The sequence below is a fragment of the Gopherus flavomarginatus genome, chromosome 1 (genome assembly GCF_025201925.1).
Source record: "Gopherus flavomarginatus isolate rGopFla2 chromosome 1, rGopFla2.mat.asm, whole genome shotgun sequence".
Lineage (NCBI taxonomy): Eukaryota > Metazoa > Chordata > Testudines > Testudinidae > Gopherus > Gopherus flavomarginatus.
In genome coordinates this window covers 178,942,679-178,963,832 of record NC_066617.1, presented here as the reverse complement: position 1 = coordinate 178,963,832, position 21,154 = coordinate 178,942,679, and the positions used below count along the sequence as shown (strand labels likewise).

Genomic DNA, 21,154 nt, shown 5'->3' with positions numbered 1-21,154 from the left:
ATGAGGACAGAAATAAACTGAATCTCTGGCAAAATTAGAACAGCAAACTTGGCAGAGAACTGGAGGAGGTGGTTGCAGTGCTTCCAGAATTTCCTGAAAGCAAGTAGTGAAAATGCGATCACAACTTAAATACTGCAGTAAAAGTCTACAATTGTATAACAGACATCATTCAGTCAGTGCCAACTAGTGTTTATCTACCTCATTGGTAAAGTGCATACTTGCTGACTTACCAAGAACAAGTTGGCCAAATGATGACTAGGATGTGTTTGTAATGTAGACTAGGAACTCATTTCAGTGTGTGCACACGTATATAGCCTTATAAGTGCACAGTTGACAAAATATCTGTAAGAACTCTTGTTCCTTCGTCCCCCAAATTGTAGTTGTAATTTGGTTTGATTATGGGTACATCTTCACGGCGGGTAGCAATCGATTGCTCGGGGATCGATATATCGCGTCTCATCTAGACATGATATTTCGATTCCGTAACTCCACCAATCCGAACGGGGACATCGATCCCGCACCTTGAGGACAGTGAGTAATTCAATCTTAGATACTTCGACTTCGGCTACGTTATTCACGTAACTGAAGTTGCGTATCTAAGATTGATTTTCCCCCGTAGTGCAGACCAGCCCTTTTTTCAATTAATCTTATATGCTGGTGTGGGCAAAGGGACAATAAGAAGGCTGGCCAGGATGTGGGAGGTTGCAGTTTTGGAACATGCTCACTTCCTGAGTTTTGCACACCCACACATCACATGTGTTTTTAAAGTGTGTACTTCTCAGTGTAATGATAAATTTTATTTTGCATGCTCAGTACTCAATTTTCAAATGTTCTTAACTTTGTGCAATCAAAAACAATTTGTTTTCAAACTCAGCAAAAGCACTAATCCTTAGAAGGCAGTCTAGTAATGATGAGATTAATAACAGAAATCATTTAGAAGGTCAGCCTCTTGGCTATCTGCATGCCAGGCTTCAACTTTCCAACTTCAGTTGCTTTTAGTGTATTACTGTTGAAATAAAAGAGAAAATGAGGCTATATTGTGTGTTTTCACACTCCAGCTCAAGCAGGTCAAGAGATATTCCTCAAATTCCTGTTCAGGTAGAGACTGAGCAGCAAAATTAATGAGTAAATGAAAACACAAGAATCATAATAGTTGACAGTATTTTTCTTGAGCCTTAACTACAGGTTTGTCTATCATACCTGCTATAGTAACCTAAGCAATTTTGTTTTAAACTACTCAAATAGATTAGTCCACTTTATAGATTAACTTTGTCCAATATTTAACGATCAAAGTGCAAACTAACATTCTATTTTTGTTTTCTTTTTGCCTTCCTGTAGCTCAATAAATAGCCATTCCAGATTTCTTAAAAATTGTGTTGAAAAAACTAAAAAACCCCAAGCATCCCAAAATACCCCACTAGTTCCCAGGCTAAACGCTTATTTCATCTGCCAGTGATGGCAGATTCTGCAAACCTCAGAAAAGCAGAAGTTTGACAGTGGAAGTGCTGACAGACCCTTAACCTTATATGAATGCTGCTAATTTTTTTTACAATGTTGGATGTCGTTTACTGGGACATTTAGTAAATCATGTTGTGTGCAGTTCCAGGTATGCCAGTGAAGCACTTGTAATGGTTACTCTGTTTTAAAAATGAAAGAATAAGCTAAGTTATTCAGTAGCAAGCATACTGGTGCTAGATTCCCTTTTATCTCCCAGTGCTAGGAGAAAAGTCCTAGATATCTCAAATGTTTTAGGAGTTGTGACTGATTTGAATGATTAATGCACACCTCTTTATTTCATTAAGGATTTGCAGCACCTGCAGCAGCTCCAACAGCAGAATCTCAACCTGCAACAGTTTGTGTTGGTGCATCCAACAACCAACTTGCAGCCAGCACAGTTTATCATCTCACAAACGCCGCAGGGGCAGCAGGGTGAGTGTGACCTTTCTGGGAGAAATTCAGAGCTGGGTTCAGTAAGAATAGTCACAACGGTCCTTTTTGTGTCTTTCTGCCATTGTGACATTCCTTCATGGAAATAGCAGTGCTTGGGTTTAGGGAGAGTGTCACAGCGTGAGCTGGCCCTTTTAAAGAATTTGAGGTTCAGCCTCACCTGTGCTACGTGTATCCTGCCTTTCCAGGTGAAAGGAATGAGTCAACGGGTCACACGAAGGAAGTCATGTTTCTTCTTCGAGTGATTGCTCACATCCATTCCAGTTAGGTGTGCGCGCCGCGCGTGCACGTTCGTCAGAAACTTTTTACCCTAGCAACTCCAGTGGGCTGGCAGGTCGCCCCCTGGAGTGGCGCCGCCATGGCGCTCGATATATACCCTTGCCGGCCCACCCGCTCCTCAGTTCCTTCTTACCGCCATGTCGGTCGTTGGAACTGTGGAGCGCGGCATAGCTGTCCTCCACGTCCCTAGCTCTCCTTGTTAACTATCGTTATTGTTACAGTTGTTAGTTAGATCGTTAAGTGTAGTTAGTTAAGTAATTAGGTGTAAATAGTATTGTAGATAGTTGTTCGCCGGGGGCTATAGCCCTTCCCGGCACCGGGCTCATGCCTGGTTCGCCGGGCTTTAAGCAGTGTGCGGCCTGTAAGAAGCCTATGCCTACCAGCGACCCCCACGACGCGTGTCTGAAGTGCCTGGGGGAATCGCACAGGTCGGACAAGTGCCGCATCTGCAAGGCTTTTAAGCCCAGGACAAAGAAGGAGAGAGAGACCAAAGACTCAGGACTCTCCTCATGGAGGCGGCACTTGACCCGGCAGCTTCACAGGCCGTGATCTCGGCGCCGGCACCGGATCGCACCGGCACCGGGAAGACTCCCCGGCACCGACCTTCCCCGGCACCGGGTGCAGAGGCGAGACCGTCAGCGTCTGCTACTCCAGCCAGGCAGACCCGATTGGAGTGCCCGGCATCGACATCGGCCGCGGCACCACCGGCACCGTCGACTCTGGGCCCGGTGGGTCTGTCGAGTCTGGTGCCGCCAAGCTCACCCATAAGATCTGGGGTTGAGCTATTGGTCCCATCCACGCCGGAGACCTTCGCCTCGGCACGGGACCTTATCGCCCTAACTGAGTCTACTCAGCTGCCACCCCCGGTACCTCCGGTGCGGGTCGCATCTAGAGGCAAGCCCATGATGTCGGCACTGTCTCGGGACTCGCGCTCGCGATCCAGGTCCCGACGCCACGGTCGATCAAGATCCCACCGCCGCTCGCAGTCCCGGCACCGCTCCCCTCGGCGGTACCGGTCGCACTCGCGGCACCGATCGACCTCCAGACGGTCGCGGTCTGACTCCAGCCGCCGATACCGGCACCGTGACTCCAGGAGCCAGTCCTGCCGTCACTCACCGCGCCGGTCGACCTCCCGGCACCGAGCTGGTGGCAGGTCCCGGTCCCGGTCGACCTCCCGGCACCGCGTCGGTGGCAGGTCCCGGTCCCGATCCCGGCACCGAAGCAGCGGCCTGTACCGTTCCAGATCCCGGCACCGAGACAGAACCCGGTCCCGATCCCGGCTCCGCTATGACTCCCGGTACCGTTCCCCGGCACCAAGAAGATCTTCGGTGCCGACCCGTGCAGACCCTTACCAGCCGGGGTCGTCCCCGCCATGGCCTTCTAGGCAGCCGTCGGTGTCTTCTCAAACAGGCAGCGTGTATGCGCTGGGCACCGACAGGCAGGCGGCATTATTTCAAGACCCTCCGCAACAGGACCAAGGTCCGCAGCAGTGGGGGTTTTGGACCGCCTGGGCATACCATCAAGCCCAGGGCCCCCAACAGCTTCCTGCTAGGCCTGCGACGGCGGAGCACAGGGTGCCGGAAGCTTCGTTGTCTCGCCCCCTTCCTCCCCGGATGGAGAGGAAGGATCCAAGCAGCAAGACTCTGCTCTGGCTCCTGAGACAGAGGCAAGGGCCGAGGGAGACCCCCCATTGGACACTTTCTTGCCGGGGGTCTCCTCATCCTCCTCCCCTGATGAAGCGGTGGCTGGCACCTCCTCCAGTAGCCCTCCCCCGCTGGATCTCAGGGTGCACCAAGACCTCCTTAGGCGAGTAGCTCAGAATCTGAGCCTGCAAGCCGAGGAGGTCTCTGAGATCGAGGACCCTATCGTCACCATCCTCTCGTCTGATGCTCCCACCAGGGTCGCCCTACCCTTCATTAGGACGATCCAGGCCAACGCCAATACAATCTGGCAGTCACCGGCCTCCATCCCCCCTACGGCGAGGGGCGTTGAGAGGAAGTACATGGCCCCCTCCAAGGGCTACGAGTACCTCCACGTCCACCCGACACCGTGTTCCCTGGTGGTGCAGTCGGTGAACAAGAGGGAGCGTCATGGGCAGGAAGCTCCAGCCCCCAAATCCAAGGAGGCCAGACGTATGGACCTCCTTGGCTGCAAGGTCTACTCAGCTGGGGCCCTTCAGCTCAGGGTTTCAAACCAACAAACCCTGCTCAGCAGATACGCGTTTAACTCGTGGGTGGCAGCGGACAAATTCAAAGAGCTGCTGCCACAAGAGGCCCGCCAAGAATTTGCGGCCATTCTGGACGAGGGCAAGAAGGTTGCACGAACCTCGTTGCAAGCTTCTTTAGACGCTGCAGACTCGGCTGCCCGCACCCTCGCCTCGGGGGTAACGATGCGCCGTATCTCCTGGCTGCAGGTCTCTGGCCTTCCACCGGAGCTCCAATATACCATCCAGGACCTCCCGTTCGAAGGCCAGGGCCTGTTTTCGGAAAAGACAGACCCCAGACTTAAGAGTCTCAAAGACAATCGGGTCATTATGCGCTCCCTCGGGATGCACACGCCGGGAACGCAGCGCAGACCCTTCCGGCCACAGCAGCAGCGCAGGCCATACCCCCAGTTCCGCCAACGGCAGGACCTCAATAGGCGCCGTGGCAGGAATGGAAGGCGTAGGCATTCGGGGAACCAAGGGGGGCAGAATCAAAGCTCCTCTAAGCCCCCGCCTGGACCCAAGCCTTCGTTTTGAAGGTGCGCCCGAGGGCGCAGTAACCGTTTCCCCCACGGATCCTTCCCCCCCGTTTTCCAACCGCCTTTCGTTTTTCCTTCCGGCGTGGACCCAAATAACATCGGACCGCTGGGTCTTGCGCACGGTGCAGACGGGATACCGCCTGCAGTTTATATCGTTTCCTCCTTCCCGCCCCCCTTCCTCGTCCCTCTTCAGGGACCCCTCTCACGAGCAATTCCTTCGACAGGAGGTACAGACGCTCCTCAACAAAGGAGCTATAGAGGCGGTTCCGGAAAACGAGAAAGGCAAGGGGTTTTATTCCCGCTACTTTCTGATCCCCAAGGCCAAGGGAGGCCTCAGGCCTATCCTCGACCTGCGAGAGCTCAACAAATACCTAGTGAAGTTGAAGTTCTGCATGGTATCCCTGGGGACCATTATCCCATCCCTGGATCCGGGAGACTGGTACGCCGCCCTCGACATGCAGGACACTTATTTTCACATTGCCATTTGGCCACACCACAGACGTTTCCTTCGATTCGTGGTGGGCCCCCTTCACTACCAATTTGCAGTCCTCCCATTTGGCCTTTCTACGGCCCCTAGGGTGTTTACAAAATGCATGGCAGTCGTTGTGGCACATCTTCGGCGCAGTCGTATCCACGTGTTCCCTTACCTAGACGATTGGTTAATTCGGGGCACATCGGAACTACAGGTTTGCAGCCACGTCCGCATGATCACCGGCCTGTTTGCTACCTTGGGCCTCATGATCAACATAGACAAGTCCACCCTGCTCCCCACGCAGAGGGTGGAGTTCATCGGGGCCGTCCTGGACTTCACCGTGGCCAGGGCTCTTCTGCCGTTACCGAGGTTCCAGGCATTGTCGGCGATCGTTCAGCGATTGCGAGCAGCCCCCTTGACATCAGTACGGACATGTCTAACCCTGTTAGGCCACATGGCAGCATGCACATTTGTGACCGGTTACGCTCGGCTCCGCATGAGGCCCCTCCAGTTGTGGCTCATCGCACATTACCGGCCGGCAAGGCAACCGCTAGACATGCTGATCACAATCCCCCAGGGGGTGTTAGATTCTCTCGGCTGGTGGCTAGACCAGTCCGTAGTGTGTGCGGTGCTCCCTTTCCACCCACCTCAGCCTTCGGTGTCCCTAACAACGGATGCCTCAGATCTCGGCTGGGGGGCCCACCTGAGAACCCTGAGAACACAGGGCCTGTGGTCCCCGCAGGAGGTGAAGATGCACATCAACATGCGGGAGTTGAGAGCAGTCCGCCTTGCTTGTCAAACGTTCTGTCACCAGCTTCGAGGTCGTTGTGTCGCGGTGTTTACCGACAACACGACGACCATGTACTATATCAACAAGCAGGGCGGCACCAGATCCTCTCCCCTATGTCACGAGGCGATGCGACTCTGGGACTTTTGTGTAGCCCACTCCATTCACCTCACGGCTTCCTTCCTCCCCGGAGTACGGAACACGCTGGCAGATCGCCTGAGCAGATCCTTCCTATCACACGAGTGGTCCCTTCGCCCGGACGTCGCCCTCTCAATCTTCCAGAGGTGGGGTTATCCCCGTGTGGACCTCTTCGCGTCCGGGGGGAACAAGAAGTGCCAGGCATTCTGCTCCTTTCAGGGCAGGGAGCCCGGGTCTATAGCGGATGCCTTCCTTATTCCGTGGACGACCCACTTGTACTACGCGTTTCCCCTGTTCCCACTGGTCCACGGGGTCCTTCTGAAGGTGCGCAGGGACAGGGCTCGCGTGATCATGGTAGCCCCGGCGTGGCCCAGGCAACATTGGTACCCCATGCTGCTGGACCTGGCGATAGCCGACCCAGTTCCCCTGCCCCTTCACCCGGACCTGATCACCCAGGAACACGGGACTCTCTGTCACCCGGACCTGCAGTCGCTGCACCTAGCGGCCTGGTTCCTGCGTGGCTGACCGGTTCTGAACTGCGCTGCTCCACCCCGGTACGGGAGGTACTTTTGGGCAGCAGGAAGCCTTCCACTAGAGCGACATACTCGGCCAAGTGGAAGCGTTTCTCCTGTTGGTGCGTGGAGAAAGGTCTCCGCCCTATGGAAGTTTCGGTGGCCAATATCTTAGACTATGTTTGGTCCCTCAAACAACAGGGTCTGGCGATATCGTCGTTGCGTGTCCACCTGGCAGCTGTCGCCACCTTTCACCCCGGTGGGGATGGCCGCTCCGTTTTTTCTCACCCGACGGTGTCTAGATTCCTGAAGGGGCTGGAACGTTTATACCCTAACGTCCGACTCCCTGCTCCAACCTGGGATCTTAACCTGGTGTTGTCTCGGCTCATGGGGCCCCCCTTTGAGCCGTTAGCTACTTGCTCCCTATTCTATCTCTCTTGGAAGACTGCCTTTCTAGTAGCTATCACCTCAGCTAGGCGGGTGTCGGAACTCCGGGCTCTCGTGGTAGACCCCCCGTATACAGTCTTCCACAAAGATAAGGTGCAGCTGAGGCCACACCCTGCCTTTCTCCCCAAGGTGGTCTCGACCTTCCACATCAACCAAGAGATATTCCTCCCGGTTTTTTTCCCGAAACCTCACTCTTCAGGCAGGGAGCAACAGCTCCACTCGCTTGATGTCCGTAGGGCTCTCGCGTTCTATGTGGAGAGGACCAAACCGTTCCGCAAATCCCCCCAACTTTTCGTGGCAGTAGCGGACCGCATGAAGGGGCTTCCTATCTCCTCGCAGAGGTTATCCTCATGGGTAACGTCCTGTATCAGGACCTGCTATGAGCTGGCCCACGTTCCTACGGGCCGTGTGACTGCGCATTCTACCAGGGCGCAGGCATCGTCGCTGGCTTTCCTCGCCCGTGTGCCCATCCAGGAAATCTGTCGGGCAGCGACCTGGTCATCGGTCCACACCTTTGCTTCCCACTACGCCCTGGTCCAGCAGTCAAGAGAGGACGCGGCCTTCGGATCTGCAGTGCTCCATGCCGCGACTTCTCGCTCCGACCCCACCGCCTAGGTATGGCTTGGGATTCACCTAACTGGAATGGATGTGAGCAATCACTCGAAGAAGAAAAGACGGTTACTCACCTTTGTAACTGTTGTTCTTCGAGATGTGTTGCTCACATCCATTCCACACCCGCCCTCCTTCCCCACTGTCGGAGTAGCCGGCAAGAAGGAACTGAGGAGCGGGTGGGCCGGCAAGGGTATATATCGAGCACCATGGCAGCGCCACTCCAGGGGGCGACCTGCCGGCCCACTGGAGTTGCTAGGGTAAAAAGTTTCCGACGAACGTGCACGCGCGGCGCGCACACCTAACTGGAATGGATGTGAGCAACACATCTCGAAGAACAACAGTTACAAAGGTGAGTAACCGTCTTTACTAAAAGCTGGGCTTGTTGGGGAATGTGAAAGCAGCCTGTGTTCAGTCAGAAAGAGTTCAAGGAGAGAGAGCCTTATGGGAAGAGGACAGGTGATGACTCCCCAGAGCTCGTAGGCAGAAGGCCTAGGGGAGAGACTTGCAAGGATTGGGGCCTGTTGAGGGATAAGCCTCAGCTGAAACACCTACAAGAAGCAGGAGCCTGCTGGGTGAGAAGCCAAGCTATAAGGGCTGCAAACTGGAGGCAGGGCTATAAGGAAGGGGAAGCTCTGCTAAAGGACTAGAAAGTCTTTTGAGCCTAGAAGGCAGGCTATGTGGATAGTGAAGCCCACTGTCAATTGAAAGAACTAATTGATCCTGAGGAAGAGGGCTGGAAGTTTGAATTTTGTTTTTATGCTAATCAGAAGCAGAGGTGTTTTGTGAAAACACCAGATGTAGTTTTTGTTTGCAAGACAGAAGGTAAACTGAGATAGTGGTAGAGCCTGAAGCCAGACTAGGTAAGACCTGCTACAGGGACACAGTTCAGAGAACATAGGGCACAGTATTTGAGTTACCTTACAACTTCCAAAATTTGGTTCAAGGGAGCCTCAGAATCCAAATAATCTTTTTTTTAAGGGGAAAATATCCACAAAACCACTGCTTTTAGAGATTTTCTTTTTTTTAATCAGTCACTGTTTATATAGGCCTACAGTTTTCATGTGGCTTTTGATGCCTTCATAATAGCAATGAATAAATCTCTTTTAAATGATTCACAAGCATGGAATCTAATCAAATGTTGTGTTGACTTTTAGAAATATGGGGGGAGTTTGAAATGAATTGTTTGCCACATGGAAAAGGATAAAACTGCCAGAGAAATTTTCTTTTTATGTTTCTGAGGTGGAACTTCCATCAGAAAATAATTTGGTGTTGTCTTTTCAAGAAAATCAAAATAAGTTTCTTCACAAGCCACTCATCTACAGTTAATGTTCTGTTTGTTATCTGTGACCCTGTAAATAAACACACACACATTTAAGTATTAACCTGCAGCCTAGACAACAGAACTGCTTCAGAAACACAGGATTTACATTTTCTCTTTAGATCTTCAGCCATTAGTGTGACATAGTTAATAGCTGAAATACTTGAACATGTCTACCACTGACTGCTCGTAGGAAAAAAGTAACATGCATGCCATAAATATACCCTTTATCTCATATTTTTGTGGTGGCTTTTGCAGGGTTTCAGGCAGCAGTTTGAACAAATCAAACACTTCCCCCCCAATTGTAAGGGAAGGCAGACTCAGAAACTGCCTTTTGCTACGCTGGGTTTTCTGCATTGTTCTAATCTTATTGCTTCATCAGGAAATTTCTTAACACAAAATTAGTTACTTCTGAGGTCATTAACACAGAGGTGATTCAGAGCTTTCTTTAAAGCAAGCTGAAAGCAACTTCAGTGGATAACCCTTCACCATCTGGAGTGTTACTTAGACAACATGGTGACAGGCATCTTAGACACAATTTAGTACAGCATGCAGAGATTCTGTCTCATAAAAAGCTAGTGGAATATTTCTGCTCTGAATGCGGAGGACTAATTATAGAAGCTGTCTTTCGTTTCTTCAGAGAAACCCCTATTGCATTTTGTGTGTGTGTGTATATGTATGTAAAAATATATCCACCCCTTTAGTAATCACAGAATAACTTGATTTATGTAAAACACTTTCTGTCCATGAGAAAATCGTGCTTTACAAGCTGTGTATCTGTGCGTGTTTGTGTATAAATAAAATATATCATGTAGCACTATGAAGAAAAACATGGCAGCCATTCTGTGTTGTTGACACTACTTGCAATAGGTGAGAGAGTGAAAATTAATTTCTCCAAGGAAAACTTACTGGGGAATCCGTACACCAAAGGTAACACGTTTACTCTTGAAAAAAGTGCAGTAGCATCATCAGTTACTCCAACTGGATTATAAAGTCTGTCCAAACTGAACTACATGACTGTTTTGGAGAAACTAGGATTTCTATTTTTTAAGTTCTTTATACAAGATCTAGAGCCCAAACATTCAGTCTAATTTGTTTAGGCTTTTTATTTTTCAACTTCCCCAACATGCAGCAGATGAGAAATTTTCTGTATAAAATCATCACCATGTATCTAGTATAATCAACAGATCAGTTTCTGTCTGATTACTGTTAATTGAGTGGTTTATATGAAACAAGTTGGTGGAGTTTTTTCCTCCTAGGAGACAGGTGAATACATCATAAATATATCCATTCTCAGTAGATGAGCCAAAGATTGAATGGAAATGGAAATTTGGAATACTTTTATCCATGGAGGTTATTTATCCAGATCTTTATTGAAGCACACTAGTAGGGCAATGTGATGGTATTTTGCACAGTCTTTGCACATTCCCTGACTCTTCTGTTAGTAATAGAAGATTTCCATGTTTGTAATTGTCAGTATGCTAGCTTTCACTATCACTAAAATTCTCTTTAAAAATAATAAAAAATTGTATGTCCCATTGTGATGAGCTTTCATCCATTTTTATACAGAAAAAAATTGATTGCATGAAAGAGTCTCTCTAGGTTTACAGTAATAGTCTGAGCAGAAGGGGGATATTGTGCTGTCTTTCATCTAATGGAACTTAGTGTAATCCAGCAAGCAAAGGTTGACAAGGCATGGGGAAATCAACACCACATAAAAGACTAATTGCCTTTGTACAAAACTTGCATACTATTGTGGTAAAGCATGGTTTTAATATCTATATAGGCAGGAAATACACTATAACCAGGCTGATCTCCAGAAACCATCATTTATTGCCAAAGATATCATTCATTATCTCCCAGCTGTTAATCTCTTTATAAAGTAATAGAGACAGTGTTGGCAAGTCAACTCCAGTAACATCCTCTTTCAATATTCTAGATCCTTTCCAGTTCTTTTACTGACCTGGAAGCAGTACAAAGGCTTCATTTGTAGCTCTGAAAAATGTTCTTTAAGACAATGGATAGAGGTCAAACATCCATTCATACTCATACTGGTGTATAAATCGGGGACCTTCAGTATCATCGAACATATTCTTTGCTTCAGTCTTCACAGCCGAGGATGTTCGAGAGATTCCCAAACCTGAGCTGTCCTTTGTATGTGACAAATCTGAGGAATTGTCACAGATTGAAGTGTCACTAGAGGAGGTTTTGGAATTAATTGATAAACTTAACAGTAACAAGTCACCGGGACCAGATGACATTCACCCAAGAGTTCTGAAAGAACTCAAATATAAAATTGCGGAACTTTTAACTAGGGTTTGTAACCTGTCCTTTGAAATCAGCTTCTGTACCCAATGACTGGAAGATAGCCAATGTAACGCCAATATTTAAAAAGGGCTCTAGAGGTGATCCCGACAGTTACAGACCGGTAAGTCTAACGTCAGTACCGGGCAAATTAGTTGAAACAATAGTAAATAATAAAATTGTCAGACACGTAGAAGAACATAACTTGTTGGGCAAAAGTCAACATGATTTCTGTAAAGGAAAATCATGTCTTACTAATCTATTAGAGTTCTTTGAAGGGGTCAACATCGTGGATAGTTTTCTGCAGACGTCCACGCAGTGTGCAGCGGCAGTCAAAAAAGCAAACAGGATGTTAGGAATCATTAAAAAAGGGATAGATGAATAAGACAGAGAATGTCTTACTGCCCTTATGTAAGTCCATGGTACGCCCACATCTTGAATACTGCATACAAATGTGGTCTCATCTCAAAAAAGATATACTGGTATTAGAAAAAGTTCAGAAATGGGCAACTAAAATGATTAGGGGTTTGGAATGTGTCCCATATAAGGAGAGATTAAAGAGGCTTGGACTTTTTAGCTTGGAAAAGAGGAGACTAAAGGGGGGATATGATAGTGGTCTATAAAATCATGAGTGGTATGGAGAAAGTTAATAACAAAAAGTTATTTACTTTTTCCCAAAATATAAGAACTAGGAGCCACCAAATGAAATTAATGGGCAGCAGGTTTTAAACAAATAAAAGGAAGTTCTTCACACAGCACATAGTCAACCTGTGGAACTCCTTGCCTGAGGAGGTTGTGAAGTCTAGGACTATAACAGGGTTTAAAAGAGAACTAGATAAATGCATGGAGGTTAAGTTCATTAATGGCTATTAGCCAGGGTGGGTAAGGAATGGTGTCCCTAGCATCTGTTTGTCAGAGGGTGAAGATGGATGGCAGGAGAGAGATCACTTGATCATTACCTGTTAGATTCGCTCCCTCTGGAGCACCTGGCTTTGGCCACTGTTGGTAGACAGGATACTAGGCTGGATGGGTCTTTGATCTGAGCCAGTATGGCTGTTCTTATGTTCTTATAGACTCTAAAGTTAGAAGGGACCATCTTGATCAGCTAGTCTGATCTGCAATTTCAGGTCATAGAACCTCACCCACCCACTCCTTAATAGACCTCTAGTCTCTGGCTGAGTAACTGAAGTCCTCAAATTGGGCTTTAAAGACTTAGAGAGAATCCACCATTTACACTAGTTTAAACCTGCAAGTGACCCAAGCACCGTGCTGCAGAGGAAGGCAAAAAAGGCCCAGGGTCTCTGCCAATCTGACCTAAGGGAAAATTCCTTCCTGACCACAAATAGACCCTTCAGTTAGAACCTGAGCATGTGGTCAAGCATTACCTACCAGACACCTGGGAATGAATTCTCTATAGTAACTCAGAGCCCTCCCCATCTAGTGTCCCATCACCAGCCGTTGAAGATGTTTGCTGCTATCTGTTGCAGATTGGCTACATGCCATTGTTACATGAAGTGCTATAAAACATGTCAGGAATGGAAAAAGGAATTTTAAGCTGTCTGTTCATTTTGCTCGGCTGTGTCAGAGTTCTGATGGGCAGCTACCCTTCTGAGAGCCTGTGCCTGCAGAGTCCCATGGGGCTCAGTCTTCTCATTTTACTATTAATATATATGTGAGTCTGCTGAAAGTGAATAAAAACTATAGAGTTCAGTGCCATCAATATGCAGATGAGGCTATCCAGATCTTTCACCTCACCAAATTCTTAATGCATTTTTATTTGCTGACACAGCAAATGATTGGGAACCTGGATGAAAAGTAGTGGCTTAAGCTCATTACAAGTAAAATGAAGGAGGTGTTAAATGGAAAGAGGAAGCACTTGGAGGAAATTGCTTAAATTGTGACCTCTCCTATCGCTGAAGACACTGTCTTTGAGCAGGGTGGATTAATTTAAATTAGAGCAATTTAAAATCATCAATTTCAGTCATGATTTAAATCAGTAAATGAGAAATCTTAATTTAAAGCATACTTTTAATATGTTTTGCATTTGTACTTTTTAGTTATTTTCCTAGAGAGGTTGACTTGTGATTGGATCCATAACCCTTAAAACATACTGGTTTTACACTAGATTTGGTGCTGCTTTTTGCAAACCAGGAGGATATGCTATAGCCATACACATTTAAGCAATTATATAGCTTAATTTTACATTTATTCAAATTCTTAATTTTTACATTGTTTATTACATTAGAAAATCGTTTTACTAGATTATTTTTTTTACTTGTGATTTGTGTCAAGCTCTAGTTAGATGAAAATTAAAATTCAATTAAATGTACAAAACTGACATTTTAAAATTTGACTTGTATTAGCTAAATAAAACTCCCTTAAATGTACTGGGTGCATAAGAAAAAAAAGTATGAGTTCATCAAAACCTGATTTCATTTAAAACTAATTGGTTTGTTAAACAAAGGACTTATTTTTTTATAGTTAAGTTGAACTGATTACTTCTGGTCACCATATTGTCAAAATTTTAGAACTAGTAGATCTCATTCTCTCACACCTAGTTTTTAATTCATAGGGTTGGAAGAGGAAAACAAGCTTTTCTGCTTTTTCAACTGCCAGTGTAAGTTTGTATGAATTAGTCATTGAACTGAACTAGTTGAGTAAATTGAAATAAAGAAAATTGTCTCTGTTCCTGTAGAAGAGGCTTCTGCTAGCAAAAGCTGGCTTAGTGCTTCAACTAACTAGTTCTAGGTGCTTAGCCAGTGACTAACATGCCAAGTCAGTGCATTCCATCTCAAAAACTGAGAGGCCAAACGTGAACTCAACATCAGAGCGCTTGATATGAAACTTACTTACTCCATAAATCCTGAATACCTTGATGTTATTCTTGACCACATACTCTTCTTTAGAGTTCACATCGAGAAAACTGAACCCAAGGTTAGCATACCAAACAACATTCTCAGCAAGGTGTTTATATAAAAGTGAGATGCAGACATGTCCAATCTAATCCAACAGAATAGCCACTTTGCTGCTTCTCTGCTGAATATGCCTTTGCAGTGTTGGCAAGATCCCCTCACGCAAAGACGCTGGACCCTCTACTTGACATTGTCTGCTGCTATGTTACAGGATGCCTTAAGCCTACTCACATCGGCAGCCTCTACATCCTCTTAGGCGTTGCTCCTCCTGATATACACCAGGAAGGTACTTCTAGTGTGGAGATCACAAGGTACAGTATTGTTAGATCCAAGACATACAGTGTATAACATAACACTGACTGAGTCAACTGAAGTCTTGGCAGAGTTTTCTTGCCACCATTAAACCCCTAATATTGTCACTCACAAAGGATCAGTTATGGCAAACGAGTAGAGAATGACTGTGTAGCTTGTGCACTCTGGCTTTTGCCTGTTGAGCACATAACACCCGATGCACATCAACTTTGGACTACATGGTGTTGCCTAAATCTACTCTGCACTGGAGTGGGTTGGTGACACGGTGAACAAATGGAGCTGCACCACTGGCCCCAATACCTGTGATTGCAGCAGAGACCTTCAAAATGTGAAGTATCTCATGCAGTGCTATGTGCTTGAGTGTGAGTGCTCTTCCAGTGACATGCTGGAGTTCAATGATCGGGCAATTACATATGCAAAGATGTAGCAGGAAGCAGTATGAAAACAGAAGAAGAAGCCAGTGATCTTGTTATCAAGGATGCACTGCTTAATATTTTACTATAATGTATTAAATCATTTAAATAAGTTTAGATCTTAACGTAAGTTGTCATAATTTCACATTCAATTTTAAATAGGTTTATTTAAAAAAAATCTGTAGTTAATTTTAAACAAAAATCTGATTTAAACACACAAAAAAACCCAGATATTTTTGGTGCTTTTTTATCACCTTGCCTCAAGTCTTCAAAGAGGTACTCAATGTTGGAGTCCTGTTGGAATCCTTAGTGCTTCTAGGCATCAACATTGTATCAGTGGATAGAAATACTGCCTTTCATCTTAGATTGGCAATGCAACTTCTCCCTTTGCACTGTATTTGGGTCTCCGTCAGAAAGCAGTTTTTTATCTTTGGGCTGGACTGCTGCAACACGTTTTGCCAGGATCTGATCCTAAAGGACACTTGTAAACTGGAAATGGTGCAGCATGTAATAGTTCGTCAACTCAGTGGAGCAGGTTGATGGGAACACATCAGATCAGTACTCTGCTCCTCTGTCTGGCTCCCAATACAGTCCCAGATATGGTTGTTCAAGGACCTGGTCCTAATCTTGAAATACCTTAATGAAATAGGGAACCTACTTAGAGCAAAGGCCACCACTTTCTTCAACCCTCTTCCCCCTGAAACACAGCTACACTCAGGAGAGATGCTTCAGATAAGTGTCTAATGTATAAAGGGTACTACAGAACCTCTTTTCCTCACCAGATATTTCCCAATTTTGTTGTGAATCAGTCTCACAGTGCTGTCTTGAAAGCTAACCTCTGGGATATGACCACTAGAAAATCTAGTGGTTTTACAGAGGAAGGGGGAGGGGATTTTTTCCTTTTTAGATGGAAATTATCCTTCTGTTATGAGATCAGTTAGATATGTGAATTATATATTACACATCTGGGCTACCTTTTAAAAAATTACTCTATGAAAATCTACACGAGAATGAGTTTAATTTTCGTGTGTTAATTTTAGACAGTAACAACTGAGTTTCAGATTGTTCTTTGGGGATTTCTGGCTGGCAGGGAGAGTTTTTGCCTTGGGCTATTATTTCTCACTGGTCATTAACTATTCCAGGAAATTTTGTGATCTGAGGTAGCTAAATTTATTTTAATTCTTTTAAAATGAAAAGTAAGGATCTCTCAAACACCCTTACCTTCCCAAGCACATTCATTCTATTAGAGCACCATATGTATTATGATTGGCATTGCTACTGTAATGGCAATCCACCATCATGCTCTTCACATCTGTGGCGAGAGCTAATCAAAAACAGTTTGTGTTTCTAATCTTATGTTAGAGTTAGAGTATTCATTTTTAAGTGAAAAGCCTAATGATGTGTCTTTGAAAATCTTAATTTGCTCTTCTCTGGGAAGATTTTTTCCTACTTTTAAACTACTTAAAGCATACAGAAGAGTTTGAAATGCACAGAATCACAGCAGTTACATAAAGGGTGTGTTTTGTACATACATTATCGCCTAAAAGATTAAATAAATCATACAGTCAAATAAGCTGATGGAAAACTCATGTGGATCCAAAAGACAACACCAACAAATAAGTGTAAAATAACCTGATTCCCTGAAATTTCCATAATGTACTACTACTAGTAATATTTTATACATAATTAAATGCCATTCATTAGAGAATCTGAATGCTTGACAGTCATCTTGTTTATTTTGGTTCCAGCAAATGACATAAGGCTCTAGACCCTTATGCTTTAAAATTCAAACTGCAACAAAAACAAAAATAGTAGCAGAGGAGCTTCCAGTCATAAAAAGCAAAACATCTACAAAACTGCTTCCAGAGAGCCCAGTGTTTCACACATCTTAAGCCCTCCCAGAACGCCATCTCAAAGGGATGGATTTTGCATTATGCCCTAAAGGTCAGTAAATGTATGCCATTTCAGACCAAAGTGGGAAATAAATTTCAATGTTGAAAGACCCTCCCGGAGAATGCCCTGCTAGCAGCTCACTCTTCATATCAAAAGGGCTGAGCTCTTGAATCTCTGCTGATTTTTTTTTTTTTTGGTTTAGCTTGTTTTAATTTCATAATCATAAACTTAACTCTGCAGTGCATTGCAAGTGAGGCAGTATTGTGTAAAGAGAGACCAGTCTCACAAGCAAACGTGTCCTAGTCTGTTTTGTCTTTTTATAGGTCAAGACAGAACTTTAAATGCCAAAAATTAACAGGCATATAGTGCTGATCCTGCAGTGTTGATATAGTTACTGTTCATAGCAAGATGCTCCACTTAACAAGTACAGTGACACCTTCTGCTCAGCTTCAGGTTCTGAATGGCTTATAGGTGTAGCTCTGTTCAGAATGTGTTGCAGTAATCTATTCTCAAGATAATAAAGGACTGGATTGATGGTAGTGAGGTTGATATCCAAAAGATGAGTTAGTTTCCTTACCAGAGACTCTAACAAGACCCCTAAATTGCAAATTCGTGACAACTGTTTGAAAGATTCTCAGTCAAAGGGACAGGTATAATCTTTTTCCATACTCTTTGGTTGCTTCCCCCATTCTACCATTATTTCTTTAGTCTTATCCAGACAGCTTCAACCAGCTTGCTCTCTCTCATTCTCCGTCTCTACTAGAAACAAAGAAATGCTTGATCACATCTTTTGGGTTGGATAAAATGAATATAGAAGGCTTAGGGGTACTCAGTATGCTCAAAACATTCAGTTCATGCCTCCTCACTAACTCTTCTATCATACGCACATAAGAACAAGATGAGGGAGAGAATGGCATTGTGTTGAACCCTGCGGTAGAATGTCCTTTAAGCAGAAGATTATATTGCCCAAAACCAGCCTTGTCTACAGTACAAAGATTTGTCAATGCAAGTTGTGTTGCCTGATTTTAGGAGGTTAATATTATTATATGTGATTATATGGATTATAGGCTCACCAGTTAATCTGATCAGAAGATAGTACAGTTTTTGTCCCAGAATTAGGCTACACAGGGTTGGGAAGGACCCATGGGATGTATGACTAGGACATGTATGACAAATATAGACTTAAAGACTTCTATTAAGGTAAATGGATTATTTTACCATTTGATTACTATTCAAGTTACAAAGGCAATAATGTTGTAGAAGTACATGTGGTGATATGTACAATAAAGCTTTTGATCAATATGCTCGCACCCTTGATAACTTGGTTGGAGGTGTGGAGCTTAGGTGACACTGAAAAGCTAAGAGCTAAAGAAGCTAACTTAGAGTTATACTTAATTGTAAGTTTAAGTTAGTTAGTTAAGAACTAACAGTCTAGTAGACTAGAAAACAAAGAACTAAGACTGAAGAAGCTTTGAAGCTCAGAAGCTTAGAAAACTGAAGCCTCCTTCAGTTGTCGTAGTGGGTCTTATAGACCTTAAGCACTTGAGCCCTCCTCTGTTCATACTTAGTTGCCTCGCCCACAAAATGTTAGGGTACACTAACTCCATAGGCTGGTACATTTGTATGTATTGATGACATATACATACATATTAATGACATTGGCTTATTCTCACATGTTATTTCTGTCCTAATAGGTTATTCTGATTCTTTCCTTGTGTACCTGTTAAGTTGAAAGAGGGTATGAACTTAGGAAGCCCCCTATGCCACCCTGCTTCAACGCATCCTATATCTATCTGTGTTAAAGGTTAGTTATATATGGACCTTATGGTTTTGCTCATCACCACCTGTTTAAGTGAAAGGTCCAAATCATATGTACACTAACTTTGCCTTAGCTCAACATATAGGATGTGGCCTGTAGGTTCCTTGCATTACAGCCAAAACATACTCTAATATAAACCTATTATAATAAAACGAATAATCAAACTCATTAAAAACCTATAAGAAAAGATATATAGGCAAGCAAGCAGGCTAGCCCTATAAGGCTACGTGTGCGAACAATCAAAAACCAGTATAATTACATCGCTTGTCTATGTTCACGCAAGGCTTTTCTGTCAGCAGAGTGCATCCAGGGTTGGTGCTCTAGCATTGACAGAGACAGCAGTGCACTGTGGATAGCTATCCCACTGTGCTACTTGCCACCTTCTATAGCTAAGAGTTGTGGGAAGGCAGAATAGATTGCAGTGCATCATGGGTGCTGGCTTAACATCCCATGATGCAGTTTTTTCCGTCCCGTCATTCCACGGGCTTCTGACTGCATTTCGGGGCATTTTTCAATGATCCCAGTTTACTGTGCACCCACTGTCTCTGTGTGGAAGGATGAATCCTGCGCTGCTGTCTACTGTTGTGGTCACTGTTATGAACACATCGTGGCTAGTCATGTAGTATATTATGAACACTCAATCTGAACAGGAAGCAGAGGTGCCTGATCTTCTGTGTGCCATGGAAAAAACAACACCAGATTACTTTTGGCATTCACGAAGCAGCTGAACACGGTGGAACATTGCTTTTGGGCTCACAAAACAAGCACTGAGTTGTGGGATCACATCATTATGCAGGTCTGGGATGATCAATAACTGCAGAACTTTTGGATACGGAAAGCCACCTTCCTGGAACTGTGTTTGAAGTTCGCTCCAACTGCAGTGCAAGGATACCAAAATGAGAGCTGCCCTCTTGGTGGAGAAGGGGATGATGATCGCTGCATGGAATTTGGCAATTCCATACTGCTACTAGTTGGTCATCAGCTTGGAGTCAGGAAGTCAACTGTTGTCGCTGCATTAACACATTAAACATATTCTGCTATGAAGAACTGTGACTCTCAGCAATGTGCGTGAAATAGTGGACGGCTTTGTGGCAATGGGATTCCCTAACTGCAACGGGGCGATTGATGGCACGCATATCTCAATTTTGGCCCCGCACCATCTTGCAATGGAGTACATCAATAGAAAGAGGTACTTCTCTATGGTATTGCACATGCATGTGGATCACTGTGGCCGTTACACTGACATCAGAGCGTGATAGTCAGTGAAGGTTCATGACGAATGCATCTTCAGGAATACCGTACAGAAAGCTGCAAGCAGGGACTTCCTTTTGACCAGAAGATTCCAAATGAGGATGTTGAAATGTCCATCCTTGTAGACGCAGTGTACCCCTTACTCCCATGACTCATGAAGCCTTACACGGGAAACCTGGACAGGAGCGCTTCAACCATAGGCTGAGGAGGTACAGAATAATCATAGAATGTTCCTTTGGCAGATTAAAAGCACACTGGCACTGCCTTTGTCACAGATTAGACCTAAATGAGGAAAATATTACCATGGTCATAGCAGCCGGTTGCGTGCTCCATAATATTTGTGAGGCTAAGTGTAAAGAGTTTCAGTTGGGCTGGAGTGTGGATCATCTGGTGGCTGATTTTTAGCAGCCAGAGCGAGGGCTATTAGAGGGGCACAACAGGGAGTTATTTGAATCAGGAAGGCTTTGAGACACCATTTTGACAATGAGCTCCAGTAATAAGTCTCTCTGTACAGCACTCTGCCATGCTTTAATTGCTGCCTTGTATAAAAATTTTGATGATTCCTGACCATGATTTGTACTCAGCAAATAATCAAATTGCCACTGTGTATTCATTCCATCAGCATCCACTGTGTGTAGGAGACAAATAAAGATTGGTTATCTTCAGAGAGTATGTTTTTATTAAATACCAGTTAACACACACAGAAGGCTTGGTGGGAAGGGAGATAACAATGAAGGGCAGTGTCTGCTCTTAAAGCTATGTGTAAGTCCAGCTATCATTTTGGAAGCTGTCCAAAGGGGTGAAGTGAACGGGATACCGAGACAGGCCGGGAAGTTGCAAGCAATGCGTAGGAGGAGTTTGAGGAGGGCATGGAAAGCAGTTCTGTATCGGCTGCAGGGGGTACTGAGCACAGCCTGCAGCATGATTAGGGACTTCAATGTTTCCATTTGCTCCACCATCACTTCTATCATCCTCTCCTGGCCCATTAAAATTTGC

The 21,154-nt window shown here is 45.2% G+C and overlaps 1 protein-coding gene across 2 annotated transcripts in view; it reads left to right on the top strand.

Moving 5' to 3' along the window:
* Nucleotides 1–21,154, top strand: part of POU2F1 (POU class 2 homeobox 1) — a 216,109-nt gene that overhangs the window by 124,878 nt on the left and 70,077 nt on the right. For both annotated transcript variants that reach the window (XM_050958002.1, XM_050957992.1), the window contains exon 7: nucleotides 1,803–1,929. In XM_050958002.1, coding sequence (XP_050813959.1) covers nucleotides 1,803–1,929 — 127 coding nt within the window. The remainder of the gene's footprint in view (nucleotides 1–1,802; nucleotides 1,930–21,154) is intronic.